Source organism: Pinus tabuliformis, chromosome 3_1 (assembly GCF_031772625.1).
Source record: "Pinus tabuliformis cultivar Carrire ecotype Pingquan chromosome 3_1, CPIR1, whole genome shotgun sequence".
Classification (NCBI taxonomy): Eukaryota; Viridiplantae; Streptophyta; class Pinopsida; order Pinales; family Pinaceae; genus Pinus; species Pinus tabuliformis.
Window position 1 is genome coordinate 523,982,640 of NC_142301.1, and position 14,465 is coordinate 523,997,104.

The 14,465-nt window shown below is 36.7% G+C and overlaps 1 protein-coding gene across 3 annotated transcripts in view; it reads right to left on the minus strand.

Moving 5' to 3' along the window:
• The window catches only part of LOC149188128 (kinesin-like protein KIN-7D, mitochondrial), a 295,893-nt gene that overhangs the window by 247,976 nt on the left and 33,452 nt on the right, over positions 1 to 14,465 (minus strand). For all 3 annotated transcript variants that reach the window (XM_089411595.1, XM_089411593.1, XM_089411594.1), the window contains exon 4: positions 964 to 1,016. In XM_089411595.1, coding sequence (XP_089267721.1) covers positions 964 to 1,016 — 53 coding nt within the window. The remainder of the gene's footprint in view (positions 1 to 963; positions 1,017 to 14,465) is intronic.

Sequence of the window (14,465 nt, forward strand, 5' to 3'; positions counted from 1 at the left end):
TTGAAGTCTAAAGGCTCGCATCCTCATTGGTGCAAAAAACAAAAGCAGAAAAAAGAATACTAGAAATCAAGTGGATCTGTGTCCAATGTGTCAAGTTTATATATGGTTGTGCTTTCATGGGGTCCATATCTCTACAACATAAACTGGTTAGTGATGGGCCCTTAAATCGTCTATGATAGGGTCACTGGGAGGACATGATATCTAAAGAAATGTGGTGGCCACTGAAATCTGGAGGTGAGGTACACACCTATGAACCAAGAATTAGAAACCTAGAGCTCAATGGATGATTATATTGAAAGAAACAGCTGCATTGGATGCATAGCTTGAGCCAGCATTAAGCAGTGCAGTGTCCATCTTCTGATATTTTTATCAAACACAGGGGTCAGGTCTTCAAGGGTTCCTAGGAACACATCATGCCATGACTTAAGAGTGTTTAAGGTCACTTCCTTTTGTTACTATGAACTTGTGCCCTCATTACAAAAGAGAATTTTATATATGACCAGTAAATGCATACTTGTGCAATGGCATAAATATGTAGGGCACAGAGTACATATAAGAACTCCGGAAGTGTTATTTGTGATGGAAACAGAAATTCAGGACTGAATCATTTCAGTTGACGAAGCATTCCCATAAGGAGTTGAGAGACGAAAAAACTCTGGAGGCATGCCTACCAAGGTTTACACTCAGAAGCATATTCACAAATTGATCTTGGGTTCTGACATGATTAAGCACGTATAAAAATTCAACAAACTAAAACTTGAAAAAATAAGTACATTAATAAGGTCTTTTTACACTAGTCACGATAAATTAGTTATAATGTTTTCATGTGACTTTCTCTATTGTCATGAATTTGAAAAGGCATGTGATGTATTTGATGCTTATACAAGAATATATGTCCCATTGGTGATACTTATAGCATCTTGGACCACAGTAGTATCAAATTGTAGACATAAAATTACTTACATGCATGGTGTGAGTCTTCCCACTACTTGTAACACCGTAAGCAAACACAGTCCCTGCAAGGTAGAAGATGTTATTCTATTTAGCAGTCACACTAACAACTTATAAGTTATAACAAGTAAAAAGAATACACACAATAAAACAAAATGTGTAAAAACAATACACAAAATTTATTCAACATCAGAACTTAGGGCCTATATAATGGGACATTTTAAATTTCCTCCTAATGTTTTCTTCTGTCGACTATAACAACCCTTTGGATATCCGAAATTCAAAGGGTTGTGTTTCAAATCAATGCTTAGGGAATCAGCAAACATATTGTTGATGTGCTAGTTTTTTAGAATAACCATCAGATTGGCTACGACTTTTTTTTGCTGGGGATTGTGGTGGGGTGGAGTGTGGAAATACTGCTTATAACCCACAGTTGCCCCTTTGTCTAAGCTGCTGTACTATGAGGGGCATATCTATATTATCAAAGGCTCATGGGACTTGCACCTGGCCTCATCCACCACCCATCAGTGGATTTTGAACCCAGATCTCCACATTGGTACAAGCTCAAACACTTTCTTCTTGCTGCTAGACCACACTCACATGTGCTTTAGATTATACAAGCTACCCCTATCAACATAGGCACGAAATCAAAACATATCTGCTAATTCTGCTCTTAACATCCATTGTGGGGTGCATGGTGAAACACTAGCTTCTTGTTGTATAGTGTTCTGGTTGATTAACATTTACCATTTGGAGAGCTTACTAAAGCTGGATGCTTGTCCTCGAAATATGTGATAGAGGAACTGCAATTCTTATAGTAGTTATCTTTTGTGCCATTGGCATCTTCTATATGGAGCACATGTTGAGGAAGATAGCACCTTGGCATAAGATATAGAACTATCTTGTGGAGGAGGACTAGGCAGTGGAAGGAAGCATTCTTTGCCCCAAGAGCAACAAAACCACACGGCACACAAGCAGAGGTAGATCACTTGGTTTGAGGGATCCTTGCTTGGAAGGCAATACATTAGAGGTTGTTTGTGGACCTATTGACACAAGTGTCGAGGAGAATTAATCCTTGGAGCCTGTCTTAGAGAACATCTAGCCTTGTGATGAGGAGCTCTTGACATGTGGATGCTTAGCATGGAGAGTCCTCCATTTGGCAGTTGATGCTCGTCTACTCTCTTGGTATAAGAGCACTCCAGTTGTGGACCCAGTGTACTGACTTAGGGTACGTTACTATCGACCTGGTCTAATGACTTTGAGTAGTTTACAATGGACCTAGTCTAGTGACATAGAATAGGTTATTGTGGACCTACTATACATTTCCATTATTGGTATTCCTCATTTAACTTATACAAAGGTAGGAGATAACCTTTAACATAACTAATATGCCAATAAGTACTTTGTATCCTTGGTGTACATGTCTTGGAGTCATTGTGCTTTGCGATACAAGAGTTGGAAGATTTAAGATTTATGTCAAGAAACCCCTCGAGATGCCTTAGAGCACTAGGGTATGTCTTGAAGTCTTAGCATTGGCTAGACCTTAAGTTTATGGAATGAAACCTTAGAACAAGATTAGTAGCACTTGGATTAGTTCATACACAAAGCGCTAACGACAAACTCAAGCTAATTTTTATTGAGCTAAAATATTGCCTTGCTTTACATGAGAAAACAAACACAATATGCTAAGGAGAGAAAAGATCTCGAGATCCAACAAATTAAGTTCGAAGCACAATACAACAGATAATTCAAGAAAACATCTCAACTATGTTTGTGAAGATATCAACTATCCCCTAAGACTAGGAACAATAAGGCAGCATAACTCTCACACTAATATTATTTTCCTGTTACAAGAAATAGGAAATCCATCAGCAAAAGCTAAAACTATATACAGTCAAAATACTCAAACTATATTCTAAGCATTTACTTCCTTTGCTCCCAACAACATAAGCATTGGACTCCATTGCTTTCAGAAGTGAGGAAAAATGTATTTGCAGCGGATATTGACAAATCCAACAAGCTTGCTGAGGATACTAGCCTTGTTTTGCAACAAGACAAATAGTAGACCCCTGATGAGTTTGGCAAGTTTTATGGTCGAAAATTTGATCTGCATCAACTAGAGGCTGAAAATCAAGTACAATATCTGTAGAACGATTGATCAGGACCTCTATCTCCAATGTTAACTCATGATACAATCTGAGAAGATCAACAATGACCACATCATGAATGCCTAAGTAAGCTGGAAGATCAAGACATAAAGCATTCTCAGAGACTTGTTGGATGATAACGCATACTTTGTCACCAACTTACAAATGATGTGGAACATAATGCTAGTCCATAACTTGTTTCTACCTTTCTTGAGTCTTGTGAAGAATCTGGATGACTTTGGCTTGAATAGATTGTAAATGTTGTACAAAAGTTGGTGCCTTATCTTCCTCTTTTTTAGGAGAGAAATAGCTGGAAGGGGTAAAGATAAAGGCAACTCATAAGGAGCCAAATGTTGGAAATCAAGATAGACATCAAAGAGGGAATGACCTGCTTGATTATATGCATGCTCAATATGGATAGGACTCAATTTCCATTTGGTTGGACAGATTTGAAGACATGAGTTGGGAAATTCCACTCATGAGCCAGGTCCATTGACTAAATACAAACTCACTAATATTTATTGAGCTCAAAGATTGCTTTTATAGCTTAACATGAGAAAACGAACTCAAAATACAAAGAAGAGAAAAGCTCGCCAGATCCAAAAAATTAGGATATAAGCACAATACAAAAGGGCAAATTGATAAAATATCTCAACTATATCCATGAAGATCTCCACAATCCCCTAAGACTAGGAACAATAATCCTACATAACTTTCACACTCCTATTTTTTCCTATTACAAACAGAAATGATAAATACATGAGCAAAAGATAAAACTATATAAGCTCAATATACTCAAACTGTGTACTAAGCATTTCTTCCCTATCAATTGATCTTTGACATCAGTGTGTTGTGGAGAATTTGGTGTGGCTAGATAGCTTGGTGGGATGCTTTCCTAGGCCTTTATATTGCTGGATAAGGTTTTCCATCGATGGTGAATGCACTTGGGACTGTTTTAGCAAGCCTAAATGAAACTGGAATCCAGATTTAATACTGTTACAAATCTGCTGCTATAAAAGTATTTTTAAGATTTGTGTGTTGTTTGAGATTGTACTCTAAGGGCTGTGATATCCATCTCTCCTTCAAGTACATCAGAGTCTATCTTCTTGAGCTTCCCTAGTAAAAGGGTTGAACAGAGTCCATGTATTTGCTGTTGTAATATTTCAGATTCAGCCAAGGAATCTCAAGTAAATCAGATAACAATTAAGTGTTTTGAAGCAGAGAATATTAGAAATTTCCACATTGAAGAATAAGGGATGGGCACCAAGCATACCTTCGATAATGAACCGAGGAATAGTTTCTTTGCAATGGACCACATGTTTGAGTGGAATGGATTGGACTCTCTCCAAATAACCCCATTTGACCAAACTAGATCCCCAACCCTCATATCCATGAAGCTTTGATGGTTTGATAACTGTGTCAAAAGATGCATATTCAAAGGAATATCATGAATGTGCAAGAAAACACCCCTTGTTGAGTAAAGGCATGGAGGCAAACCTTAAGCTTAATTTAAAAGCTATGAATTGGATCCCCAAATATATGCTGTAGTGATCTCCACATGTCACCTTTGAAGAAGTCTAACACAGTATTCTTAGAGGTGTTGAATACCATAACCTTAGTTTGGATAAGGTTCCCCACCAGCAATCTATAATCACAAAAACAAGTGAGAGCACTGACTTTCCTTTCGATGTCCTCAAGAGAAGATGCCAAGAGGATCCCTCCTTTGTAAACACGAGTAAGACAATCAAGATATGATGTCATATCCAACCATCCTCAATATGTGTGTTCTCATTGCTCGCTAAGGTATTCCACAAACTCATCAATGTATATCACAGATAGAGTCAAGGAAAGGAGGTATCCTTAATTGACCACACAATAATATTGTTGATGAACTTCAAACATCTTGGAGTTGTCCAAAGTAGACATAGAATGTTCCATGTAACCTCATTATAATAGCAATAAGGGGCTCAAATTTGTTAATATTGTCCCATGTAAGCTCATTATGATAGCAATATGGGGTTCAAGGCATGATATTCCTATAATCAGTTTGGAAACTAAAAGCAACAAATTAGAATTATAGATAATTGACTTCAATTATAGATAACAAATTCTACAACAATCTTTGAAATTAACCCCTATTAATCACAAAAACAGAACGTCCCACCAATCAAAGTTGTTGTTAATTACGTCGATTTCACAGGTCAATGTCTAATTATCATGTCAAATCACCAAGACAAGTGAGAGTCAGCATGGAAAGAGTTGCTCATGAGATGCAATGTTGCGAAAATCGTGATCGGGATTAAATCGGCAAGGGGAAAAATCGGGAAAAATCGTAAAATACAAAAATATTCATTTTTTTCAAATATATAACTAATATAAAAAATGTGTAATATCATTTCTAGTCCTACATCACACATAACAATGAATCATGTCTTAAATAGTAAGTCTTGACTCCTGAGTCCCAACTCAGCCTCAAAATATCAACAAAAAATATAATAATGTATCTCATATCATGAGTCATAATGTCATATACAATGAAATGAACCAAATAATTAATACTATTGATTTCCTTTGCCCCTCTTGCCAAGAAAATGCAATAGCTTTCCCTTTCCCTCTAGATGTAGATGCCGGTGGAGTTGGTAGTGGACTCTGCTGTGCTCTAGAAGCTAAAGAACTAGGAGCTAAAGGAGGTAGACCACGTCCTCTACTGGTGGCAAGGGTAGCCTGGGTAGGTGGTGTTACCTCCTCCTCCTGTTGCTCCTCCTCTATGCCTTCCACTACCTCCTGCTCTAACCAATCATCAGCAGACTCCATGAGAGGCCGAGTGGCTTCAACCCTCCATGCAACAGTGGTATCAATCCCATCCAATAAGATGGTCTCCATATCAGGTATCCTCAAGTTGCCTCACCCACAGTCCAAGATTGTAGTAGACGTAGACCATGTCATTAAGTCGTTGGGACTCAAACCTGTACAAAGATCATAAAAAATAATTATAAAAAAATTATTATTTAATGAATTCAAAAAATTAATTGGAAATTTGGAATATTTTAAGTTTTAAGTTTAACCTGATGTGCTTCTTGTTGTGTATTTTTTCAAATACACTCCAGTTGCGCTTGCATCCTGAGGAGCTACAAGTTTGGCTGAGGATTTGAATGGCAAGCTTTTGCAGATAGGATACTCTAGCACCATAGCGAGTCCACCATACATCTACAACAAAATTACAAATAAAATAAACATAATAAAAAAAATGAAATTTGAAAGTTGAAGCAAAGTATGAAGTTGTGAACTTGAAGAGACAATGAAATTTGAAACAAACTAAAAAATACCTGACATTTGAGTCTTCCTATCAACGACATCCATCTCAAAGTTAAATGTGCCACCTGCCATCCTGTATATCTCCATTTCTTTGGAGATTTCTACACGTTCTGCTAGAGATCGCACCATCCTATGAACACAGGTTAAGAATCCATCCATGATTTTAGCATCAAATAAGAACCCACATGGGTAAGAAAATGCAAGGTTCAAGTAGATTCCTACAGCATGAATGGGACGGTGGAGTGTGTTGTTCCATCGTTCATCAATCACTTCACATAGAAGGAGTTGTTTCTGAAACCCCTCATCTCCCTTATCATCATAGTAGGCCCGAATGGATTCTTTGGCACTGTCCATGGCCTCATACAAATAGCCCATTGCGGGCTTCTCACCATCAAAAAATCAAAGAACCTTTAACAAAGGTTCAGTAACGGTGCACACCCCCTGCACTCCTGCCCATAAGTTTTCCTGGTATGAAACTAATCTGCATATGGCCTCTCCCTCTGGTTTGCGGCTAATTGTCAAAGCGCACCACTCCTTTGAAAGAAACATTCTCTTAACATCCCACATAGAATTCAAGAGGGATTGAGGGACGCACCAACTCCTTGTTGTTGGTGAATTTTCTCATCAAGCTAAGCACAGATGCATGATTATATATAAATTTTGTAATGCTTTTTTATGAGGCAACAATATCTTTGACAAAGGAAATGTTTCCTATGTCCTCCAACATCAAATCAATACAATGTGCAACACATGGTGTCCAAAATAAAGTAGAATGCCTCTCCATAAGCATCTTTCCAGCAACAACATAATTTGCAGCATTGTCTGTTATGACTTGGACAACATGTTCTGCACCCACCTCCAAAATAAACACATCCAGCAAATCACATAATAATTTTTCATCTTTGATATGTGAAAATGCATCAACATATTTCATAAACATTGTCCCCTTGGGACAACAAACCAAGAAGTTTATAAGGGTTTTCCCCTTTTGGTCGCTCCAACCATCTAACATCACGGCGCATCTTGTTCGTGCCCATGATGCCCTAAACTCCTCCAATCTTTTGGTGCAGTCATCATAAGAAGAGATTTTGTACCCTGGGCCAACAATTGCAAAAGCATCAACAACAGGCTGGAAAAATGGGTCATTCGTTACAACGTTGAAAGGAATATCACTCCAAAGGAGAAACTTGCCCAATAACTTGTCAGCTTGTTCTTTCTCATTTTTTTTAAGCATTGAAGTGATAGATGGTTGTGAACCAGGCGTGGTTCTAGGAACAAAAAATGATGAGGTAGCCACAAGGTTGGTTGTAGACATTGATGCTAAAGTAAAACTAGTTCCACTTCCATATTCACCTCCTAACACTCTCCCTACTAGTTGCTTCTTCAGATCTGCTTTGGTCACTTTGTCTTGCTCTAATTCTTACAATGATCTCATGGATCTTCGGATGATTTCCGCATTTGTATTGGTGCAAGGCCCCTAAGATATGTTGCCCACACAACTTGCAAGACAAATTCATTCTATCAAACCCTCCAACTGGTTCACCAAACTCCCATAGAGGGTCCAATTTCCTTGGCATGTTTGTAATTTGGTTGAACTCTTGAGTTTTAATGTAAAATGAAGTTTGAAGTTGAACCTATGGCACAAATAAGAATTGCAAGTTAAAAAAATTACATACATGACACAACACATTGAATTTTTGACAAACAAACAAAAAACCCTCAACTCAATCCAACAATAATAGAAAAAAATGCACATTCAAACCCAATAAAAAATGATGCAAAAAATAGAGCACAAGAAAAAATTAAACTAATAAATCTAACAATCAAATTTTTGCATTTTTGACCAAAATGAACCCTCTCCACTCTATGCAAAAAAAAAACACCATCAAATCCACTCAAAACTCATTGATAATCAATGAGTTATAGAAACCCAAGCAAAAAAAAGAAAAAAACCAAAGCAAAATAACCAAATTTGGTGCCCATACCTGGAAACCATGGTTTGCCAAAGAAATTTGGTCCAAACACAAAGTTCTCTTGCTTGGGATGATAAAATCTCTCGTTTTTCTCCTCCTCTGCCCTAGTAGATGCCTTCCTCTCCTCCTCAGCTCTCAAACAAGTCCGTTGTCTGCTAAAAATGAGAAATAAAACTCATCAAATTGCTTATAAAACGTGTTGCCCCAGTGCCCCGTAATTTTTTCCGATCGAATCGCGATTTTTTGAGTAAAAAAAAACTTTGTAAAAATCGCGCGATAATATCGGCTGAGCTAAAAAACCGTGATTTTTTTATAATATCACGATTTTCGCAACACTGATGAGATGTTCTCACATCCCCTTTCAAAAGGGGCATCACAAAGGCCTCCATGATTCATCCCCTATGGATCAAGGATAAAAAGGGATGTCCTCAAGGGAAAACCCTTCCCCACCAAACAAAGTAAGGGGCAAAGGATACTTAATTGTAGAAACTTAAGATTTGATACTAAGATGAATTGTGCCTCCATCAAAGCATTATATTTATATAATTAGGATAGCAATTAAATGCAGCAAATTTGAGTTTCATAGAATTGATTTAGTTTATACACAAAAATATTCTATAAATTTCACTAAAATCAATACCTAACACTATCACAAAAAAGGAGCATCTCACTAGTCAAAGACAGTTAATTCAGTCAACTTCACAAGTCAATGTCTATATGCTATGACAAATCACCAATCCAAGTGAAAGTTGAGATGGATATTGTTGTTGAGCCATCAAGGCGAATCATAAACAACTTAGGTACAGTGGTCAAACCGTTAATCCTAATAGGAGTCTACTTGCTAAAGTTGTTCAATCACCAAGCCAAGTTAGAGTTACATAGAGTTGTCAAATTATCAAATTGATTCAAAGTTAACTTCAATAGAATTGAAGAATCCAAGATTAGGTGAAATCAACTTGGGGGTATGGATTTGACTTATCTACGTTGGCACTGACCTAGTAGTAAATCAGAAGGAAATAATCACGAACAAGTCTATAACCTGACAATCTCAACCGACACGGCATCAATGTTTTTGTTTCCCTCTCACTAGCACATATAGCAAGAACTAGAGTACTTCTTTTTCAAGTTTTCCCATGGATACTGTTGATAGGAATATGGTTTCTTTAAAATACTTGTTTAATGTCATAACTATTGACAACAATTTTGCGACCACAAGTGGAAAATCAAGCCTTATTTTTCATCCCTATGACATTGAAAGTGCCAATAATACCTCTTTCTTTCAAGTGCAAGCCCAGATTTAGAAGGAAGTTGTTCCAATAGACATACGATTGGCATTATATGGTTGTTGATCACAACAAAAACCATTAATCAAATAAATACATTCACGAGGGTTTAGGATATGTAACTTAGAAATTAGATCTATGCTTGCAAAACAACTACAATTTATTTGTAACAATAAAATTCAATATCCAAGCAAAACAAAATACATCTAAAGGAGGTTAAGGGTATCTGTGGAAAAGGTGCCCTATATTTAGGCCTTTAGTTAGCAACATATATGGGTTATGAATTGTTTCCTTGTAATTCCTGTAGAGATTAATAATAAGGCAAAGAAAGAAATCAATAGAATATCTCATCATTGGGATCAACATTTGAAAATGTTAGTAAACTGCAAAAGGAGCTAATGCAATAAGATCGTTAGTTTGACAAGCATGGCAAGTACCATTGCAGTTATGACATCTCAACATAAGACTATGTTTTGATCAGCACTAGACAAAGGAAAAAAAAAATGGAGTGGATAACCACATCCTTATATTAGTTATGCATAGAGGTTGTTGCTAGAGAATGACATGAAGCTATGTGTCACTTAATGATGATTATGGTGACAATGATGATGTTTACCATTCACTAAGACCAACAAGGTCTATCAAACCATCCTAGACACAACCCTTTCAAAGGAAAACAACCACTCAATAGACATCAAGCATATTCTATAAACTAGACCAAAAGGAAAAGGCATAGCATAGTAGGCATCCATCAAATCATAAGTATGCACTGTGAGACCATTCTTGTAGAAGAAATTCAACTAAGAACATACAAAAGTGAAGCATTCAAGGTTCTCATATTTTTTATTTTCACATATGTGCATGTTGGAGTGCCAAATGTAGAGAAAACAAAAAACCCATAGAAGCAATAGTCATTATCAAGAGCAAAGACACGAAAGTTATGTAGAAAAAATGTTTAGAAGTTGGAATCTGACAAAGGAAAATTGCATGTCATACCAAAGGTAATTTATTCACAATAGAAATTGCTTCATTGGTTCAAAAGGTTGAAGATCTTAATTTGTTTGAATGGAAAAGCTTAATTATTGAAACACTAAGCACTCCATGAACCTCGATAGCAATAATTGTCATTTCTAGAATTGGCCACTACAACTACCAGCTTGGATCCATCTCAAACCGAGATCTACCAAGCTTTGAGAAGCATCAACAAAAAAAGGTGAAAACCTATCACTTCTTAAAAGGTCCAAGATCTATGCTAATTTTCTTTTTACCTTTTATTCTCTTGAAGTTAAATGTCAACCATCAACTTTTTTTCCTTTAAGTTTATTAACATGGTGCGCACACCCACACAAATATGTGACACATTTTAGTATTTTGCACCCATAATGCTTCATATAACCCCTAAAAATTTAAACCAATAAAGTTACAAAAAAAATCATATATAATTATGTATGATTATGTTAAATTTCCATGAAACTCTGCAACTACTTAAATGAATAACTGAAAACTGAAACCAAATTTACTTTCACCAAGATACAAAGTTTCTTAACAAATTAGAAGCAGCGAAATAAAAAACACCAGAGATTAAAAAAAAAACACATGCACACAAATCGACACACTTGCTTTCTCAAGAAACCCAACAAGGAAAACATGCTTCCTTTGTTGTGGTATTTTATTGATTGTTCTTGAGCAATTGGATCTATTACAAAGCAAAAGTGTTATGCTTCTTCTCACTAATCTCAGCTAATACAATTGATATCAGCGTGCCTTCATCACTACTTGATCTTTGCCCTCTAGCACGCAATTGTTCCCTTGTTGGCTCCTTGACTTGCCCTACCTCTTGCTTGATCTTGCTCCTCCTTCCTTAAACACAAGAGCCCATATTTCCTTGTGCACTTCTCCTATTTCCTTGCGCAAAAGGAGCTCTTATTATCTAGCACACAAGTCCCTATTTCTTAGCACACTTGTGGCTCCTATTCTCTTGCACAAATCTCCACAAGTCTCTTATTTCCTAGCGCACATGTGGCTCCTATTTCTTAGGATGCAAGCTTTCTCAAATCTACGCACAATCAATCTCCTAAACCCTTGCACACTTGTGATCTCCTATTTCTTAGGACAGAACCTCTTTGCGCTCTCCAAATCAAAGATGATCACAAAAACTTGTGAATTGTCTTGTCTCACAAACCTTTTGTACAAATATTATCAATTTCTTGTGCCTTCGTCCTCTTCTTTATAGACCCAATTTGAGCATGCCTAGCTCAATTTAAAAACTTGAGTTCTGATTGACGAGTTAATGAAGAGTCTAACTGATTCTCTGTCCAATCAACACTTGGAGTATTAACTCATTCTACCATCAATCAAGACTAAAGACTAACTCGATCTAATTGAACTTGTAATTGCCTCCTCGTTCTGTAGTCAAATTGATGAAGACTCCACTTAACTGAAGCTCTGACTCTTTGCATGCCATCTTGATGATTATTTCGGTAAACTAGAAATAAACTCATCCTAACTAAAGTCTAATCATGAGCTCATACTCATACTGAGAGAGACAAATTGAGGTCTTCATTGGCTACGGCACAAGCCAAAAGACCTTGCTCGCTACATTTTCAACAATGCAAGAAACGCAACAAAAGAAATTGTTAGAACAAAAAGAAAACCACAGGAAGCCCAAAAGGGAAGCGTCATAAGGATATAGAAAGTACTCATACCCATATAATATGAAGTCCCAAATAAAAGGTTTAAGAGTATTTTGAGGTCTCCAATGCACAAACCAATGTTTTCCCAATGAACAACAAGAGCAATGTTCTACACTCAACATGAGAGTGGTGGTAACTTCCTAAAGAATCAATGATGGGTTGCAAAGGAGGAGATTTTATCATTCAACCTGCATTGTGGACCCATGTGGTTTTTTTACTTGAATTTCTTTTATGTTCCTCCCTGTCCCCTCCCCCTGAAGGGGGAAATTAATGATATGATCAAGAGGCACATTTACAATAGCTTCTCTCCATTTCTAGTCAATTGGACTTGAAGTCTCATGTTGGCCATTCACGTCAAGCACTTACACCAACTTATCAATGACCATATTGTTATAGCCTGCTATCTCAATTCTATCTACTCTAATCACTTTGTTTCTTGCTTGGTAAATTGTGCATGCACTCACACTAGTTAAGAGTTGAGATCAATAATCATCTACCCAAATCAAAATGAATCTGCCAGCTCCATTCTTTGGGCAAGGTTGAAACTAAGGACCATTTCATCTTTCGATATCCTAACAAACAAATGTGGTTCATATAGCAAATATCCAAAATAAATGGAATAATACATCTAGATTACATATTAAATTGAATAAAAATGAGAGATAATATATTGCATGATTGAATACAATGAGAACCCCATATAAATACCTAGGTGTATTCCTTTTCACTAAAAATCATGTCCTTTAGTTAAGACATGCCTTCATTATAATGTGTCTTTCCAATATTAATTATTATTTAATTATATCATATTTATGTTTATTACAATGCTATGTACTACAAAATCAAATGAAGATTCCACTATCTCTACAGCAACCACTACAAAGTCCTACTCAACCTTCTTCAAATATTATGATGAGATGTGCCTCACCTATCATTCGAGCAAGGGATTTTTTGAGGCCGATATCTCGCAAATTGGCTATTTTTTTAACATTTTCTTAAAAACAATATTCACAAATTTTTTACATATATATGATTAAATTGATGATATTCACAAAAAATCTACCAATTCTAATAGTAAATTACACAATTTCTATTGAATATTCCCCTACATTCCATATGTACGATTTTTCAAACTAAAATACTCGCCTATAATACTATACATAGGAACAGGGAAAATTTTAAGGATGGAAATTTATCTTAAAGTTTAGAAACCTTGGCGAATCTCACCAATCCATAATATCCAAACCATAAAATGCTTGTTAATATCCTTATAAAAATATTCAAACGTCTGATTATTTTATATATATTTTCTTTAAAATTTTGTGGATTTCAAAGGTAAAATAATTTTATACTATAAAACTTGGCGAATCATTTTTACAAAAAATGGAAATGGCGATGTTGGACACAAATTGTCATTGATGTCAATATGGCAATATTCAAGAAGAGGAGCACACAGAGCCAAGAGGAGCCAAGAGGAGTAGAGGTAGTTAAGCGTTGTATGAAGTTGCTGGTGAACACTGGTGAAGGCTGCTGCAGTTGTTGAACACTGTTGAAACACTTGGAGAAAAGTTGTTGAAACACCAATTTCTTCGTTGCTGGTGAACACTGGTGAAGGCTGCTGCAGCTGTTGAACACTGTTGAAACACTTGGAGAAAAATTGCTGAAACACCAATTTCTCCGATGCTGAAACACCGACACTTGTGAAAAATTTGTCGATACACCAGTTTCGGCGTTGCTAAAACACCAATTTCGGCGTTGCTGAAACACCTCCGCGATGACATTATATTTCCACGTTGTTGAAACACCTCCGCGACGACATTATATTTTTGTGACACCACCAATCGAAGGTAATCATGAGGAAGATAAAGCGAATGGAGGATGGAAGCTGAAAGGTCGAGCGAGTGTTGAGGAAGCCGAAGCTCAAGCGAGCGAGGAGGAAGCCAAAGAGCCATTGAGTAAGCGGAAACGAATGGACAAAGGCATGAGAATGTATAAAACAGTAAAAACAGAGAACTGTTGTTGCTGTTGGTGTGGTGAAGAACCAGAGCGTGAGGTAGTAGAAGCAGCAAAGGCTGTAGCGGCAGTAGAAGCAGCAGAGGCAGG